This window comes from Amblyomma mixtum, chromosome 4, assembly GCF_055824585.1.
Source record: "Amblyomma mixtum isolate Tamu chromosome 4, ASM5582458v1, whole genome shotgun sequence".
NCBI lineage: Eukaryota > Metazoa > Arthropoda > Arachnida > Ixodida > Ixodidae > Amblyomma > Amblyomma mixtum.
This window is the reverse complement of record NC_143015.1, coordinates 71,685,236-71,689,560: the sequence shown is the minus strand read 5'-3', so window position 1 is coordinate 71,689,560 and position 4,325 is coordinate 71,685,236. Positions and strand designations below refer to the sequence as shown.

The following is a 4,325-nucleotide window of genomic DNA, read 5'->3' as shown; positions in this document are numbered from 1 at the left end:
ATGTCACAAAGCAATGAGAATCGGGTACTGCTGCAAAGTTCTGTATATAGCTACCGACTTGCATGCCTGGTGCTGTGCAGCACAGCGTATTCATATTCTATCTGACGCAAACCAGGAGAAGGTGGCTGCCAGAGCGTTGCAGGTCATTCTGATCGCAACTGTACATAGGTCATGTCACTACTATCTTTTTTTTTACAATATCTTGCCATTTTTCTTGGTAGTCATGTGTTTTCTACAAGCTGAAATGTCACTTTATGTGTATGAAGGCATCAAAAAAAAATTTTTCATAACAATGTTCACTTTTCTGGTCGACCTTTTGAATCTGACATCATTTATGCTGGCATACTTGTTATATAAGATTGCCTTCCTTGTTCAGTAACTTCGGCACCGAGTGAGCTGTTATACATGGGGTCCTCCGTTTTACGGAAATTGCTCCGCATTTCACATTGCAGGCCTGGTCGCCACACATTACGAGCATGGTGAGCCTCCTCGACAAAATTTACATGCTGGAAGCCAGCATGTGACAACTGTTGGCACCATCAAGGAAGAAGACCAGAGTGAAGGCGCAGGCAAGAAGTTACTTACGTGCATCCACTGCAGCAAGGGCTTCAAGTGGAGAAACCTGCTAGTCAGGCATCTGCACGCCTGCAGCCGTTCACACCGTTGCAACTACTGCAACAGGATTTTTGTACGAAAGGACCACCTGGTGGAGCATATCCGTTTGCACACAGATGAGAGGCCGTTCCAGTGCCAGCTTTGCCCCATGACTTTTACGCGGCATGGAAACCTTGCGAGGCATGTGCATCTACACAAGGGTGTGAAATCATTCCATTGTGACTTGTGCCCAAAGGCGTTCACGGACAAGTATGGTTTAAAACGCCACAAAGAAGGGAAGCACAAAGGGAATAATGCTACATGAAATGCTGGTACCCTTTAACGAAGTGTGCTTGCTAGTCCTTAAAGTGCTAGCCTGCAGCATACTAGTTAGACAACTTATAAAAAAAGGAGTTCGAAGTAAAGTCGCAGTATGCCTAGGATATTAAAAGATGCTGCTTCACAAATACTTTCAACAAAAATTTTTTTTAATGCGGTTTGCAGAAGCTGTGTTTTCTCTCTCCTATATATATATCTAGGAGAGCGGATTCAGTGAAAAAGTAACAATATATATATATATATAGCACCTTTGCTCTTTTTCCTCTTACAGTCTAGCCCGGTTATAACGAAGTCGGCAGGAATCGGAAATCACTTCGCTATATCCGCTATTTCGTTATATGCGGACTACGTAGGATCTCAGTAGCGTTCGCCGTGCTCCCAACCTGGAACAGTGCGACACTGCGCTCAGTTGTCCGTTCACCAGCAAGATCAAGTCGAATAACTCTGTCCTTATAAACAGCATACAACGATCCGCGATAACGATAAAAATGAGCCACGCTTCCAACATGCACAATGCTGCCGCGCTTTCTCCCTGCCTTGCGCACCGCGGCACCGACATAAAACAAAGCGCGCGCTGCCATACCTCCTGCAGACTGCAGTCCAGCCGTGGCGCCGACTGCCTGGAAGGAATAAAGAACCGCGATTGGCCAAGACGGCCGCTCTCTGCGACGTCATCGAAAAAAAAATCGTCTCTGTTCATTTTTTACATTTTTCCCCTGCGCGGAGTGCTCTACCGCTCTACGCCGTGACGCCGTTCAAGGACGGCGCAACACGAGACCGGCGTGCCATGCGATGCAGTGAAGCAACCTTTCGCTCCGCAGGAGAGCAGACGACGCCACGAAAGGACGCCATCAGCCGAATTTTGCTTTTATTTTCGCGGAAAAAATCGCCTCAAGGACGCAAAAATGTGTTGATTGGCAGATTATTTTTCAGTTGGTATTAAATCTCTTCGTTATATCCGCTGACGCGTTCTTATTTACTTCGTTAAAACCGGACCCAAAATGTATTGAAAATGCAAAAATGGGAATGGGAAATTGAAATCCCTTCGTTATAACCGCTATTTCGCTATAAGTGGGTTCGTTATAAACGGGCTAGACTGTATTACTTTTTGCACGCTGAATCTGCTCTCCTCCGCTGGCCCTACCCATTCCGCCCCTCCGCCAGCTGCCGAAGCGTGCGGGAATTGCCCGTGGGGGGGGCAGAGCTTCTGACCCACCGCAGCCATGGTAGCTGCGTGACGGCTGAGAGTTGGCACGGCAAACCGGTGGTAGCTTTCCGCTTCTGATGTAGCAAGTGCTACATGATGCATTGCGCACAGATTCAGGCAAAAGCCCGGCACCGCTAGTCGCTGCGAGGCATGGAAGTGGAAATTCTTAAAAATGTATTTTAAAGGGCATGAATAATTTTTGGCCTATGCTTTACAAAATACGAGCATTTGATAATCAACCTCAAACACTCTTTTCAGGGACCCGTTAACCTCTGCCTTAAGTGTATGACGCGGTAGCGGTAATGGGTTAATGCCCATATACCGACTTATGAAAATAAGTGGGCGCAGTAGAATGTTTCTCCCAGCTAAACGGGTGGATTTTTCAAGCTCAAATTTAGCACAGAAATGGCATTTGGTCGGCGTAATTATTTCATGCTACATTTGTTTGGGTTACATGCCTGAATCAATCAGAAAAAGTCGCATATTCGCATCGTCTGTGACGGTAATGAAGAAAATCAAGCTGTTCTGTCAGCGATCACACCAGCGCGCCGTCTCGTTTGTCGTCCGTGGAGATTCGGCAGAGGGGGGTGTTTTGCGGGATGTTCGAAGACTCTCCTTCATCAAAGATTTGAAATTTAGTGGAGTTTTGGCTAAACTGCGTTTATTTTGATCACCGATAAAGCAGTTGGAAAAGCATCTTCAAACCTTTGCGAAACAACCCGCCCTTGCGAATCTCCACAGCCGACAAATGAGATGCCACCACAGTGCTGGATTGTATAGAATGTGACTATTACTTTGAGTGATGAATTTGCTTGGAAAATATCTGGTGCAACTACTGTATTAACTTAGCTTATAGCATTAACTCACATTTACACCGCAGTTAGCTGTATTTTAAGATGAGCTGGTATTCCGTCTGTTGTAGCATGAAGTGCAAAAAGCACTTGAGGCGTAGGAGTACGCAATGCCTTATGACCTTGAGCATTCCAGAACCTAGAAAGAATGCTAACATCATCCTAATCCACAAGAAAGCAGACATCAAGGACTTGAAAAATTACTTGAAGGAATTGAAAAATTGAAAAAAAGGTATTTAGTAATGTAATCGCTGATAGAGCAAAGACAGCCTTACACTTCAATCAACGAAATGATCAGGCAGGCTTTCGTAAAGGGTACTTGACAATAGACCACATTCATAATGTCCGTCAGCTGACAGAGAAATGTGCAGAGTATAACAGATTACGAGAAAGCATTTGATTCAGTCAAAACTTCAGCTGTCCTGCAGGCATTGCGGAATCGGGGTGTAGAAGAGCCTTATATAAAAATACTGGAAGATATCTATAGCGGGTGAACAGCTGCCATAGCCCTCCTTAAAGTCTGCAGTAAAACTCCGTTAGAAAGGGTGTCGGGCAGGAAGACACGATCTCGTCAATGCTATTCACTGCCTGTTTACAGGCGGTATTCGGAGGCCTAGAATGGGAACAGTTGGGGACGAGTTAATGGAGAATACCTTAGTAATCTGGGATTCGCTGATGACACTGCCTTGTTAAGTTACTCAGTTGGTGAACTGCAAAACATGATCAATCTTACGGAGAGCAGTACTGTCAGTCTAAAAATTAATTTGCAGAAAACCGAAGTAATGTTCAACAGTCTCAGAACGGAACAGCAGTTTACAATTGGTAGCGAGGTCCTGGAAGTGGTAAGGGAATATGTCTACTTAGGCAGGTAGTGACTGCAGATCTGTATCACGGGAGTGAAATAACTGAAAGAATAAGAATAGGTGGAGGCTCATTTGGCAGGTTCTTTCAGATCATGAATGGCAGTTTACCAATATCCCTCAAGAGAAAAGAGTATAATAGCTGTATTTTACCGGCTCTCACCTATGGGGCAGAAAAGTGGAGGCTGACAAAAAGGGTTCAGCTTAAGGACAGCACAGCGAGCTATGGAAAAAAAATTATTGGTGTAATGTTAAGAGACTGGAAGAGGGCAGAGTGGGTCTGGGATCAAATGTGTTGATGACATCCTAGTCAAAATCGAGAAATGGGCTTGGGCAAGGCATATAATGCGAAGGGAAGACGACCAATGGACCTTAAGAATAACACACTGGATTCCAAGAGACAGCAAGTGTAGTAGGGGGCGGCAGAAAGTTCGGTGAATGAATGAGATTAAGAAGTTTGCGGGGATAGGGTGG

The 4,325-nt window shown here is 45.1% G+C and overlaps 1 protein-coding gene across 1 annotated transcript; it reads left to right on the top strand.

Annotated features, from left to right (window-relative positions):
• Window positions 1-379: 379 nt before the first annotated feature.
• Window positions 380-1,075, top strand: LOC149346954 (uncharacterized; the record flags this gene model as incomplete). Its single annotated transcript, XM_089541449.1, has 1 exon — window positions 380-1,075. A coding segment is annotated over one exon (540 nt), but the record flags the coding sequence as incomplete, so codon positions are not given.
• Between the last annotated feature and the right edge of the window lie 3,250 nt (window positions 1,076-4,325).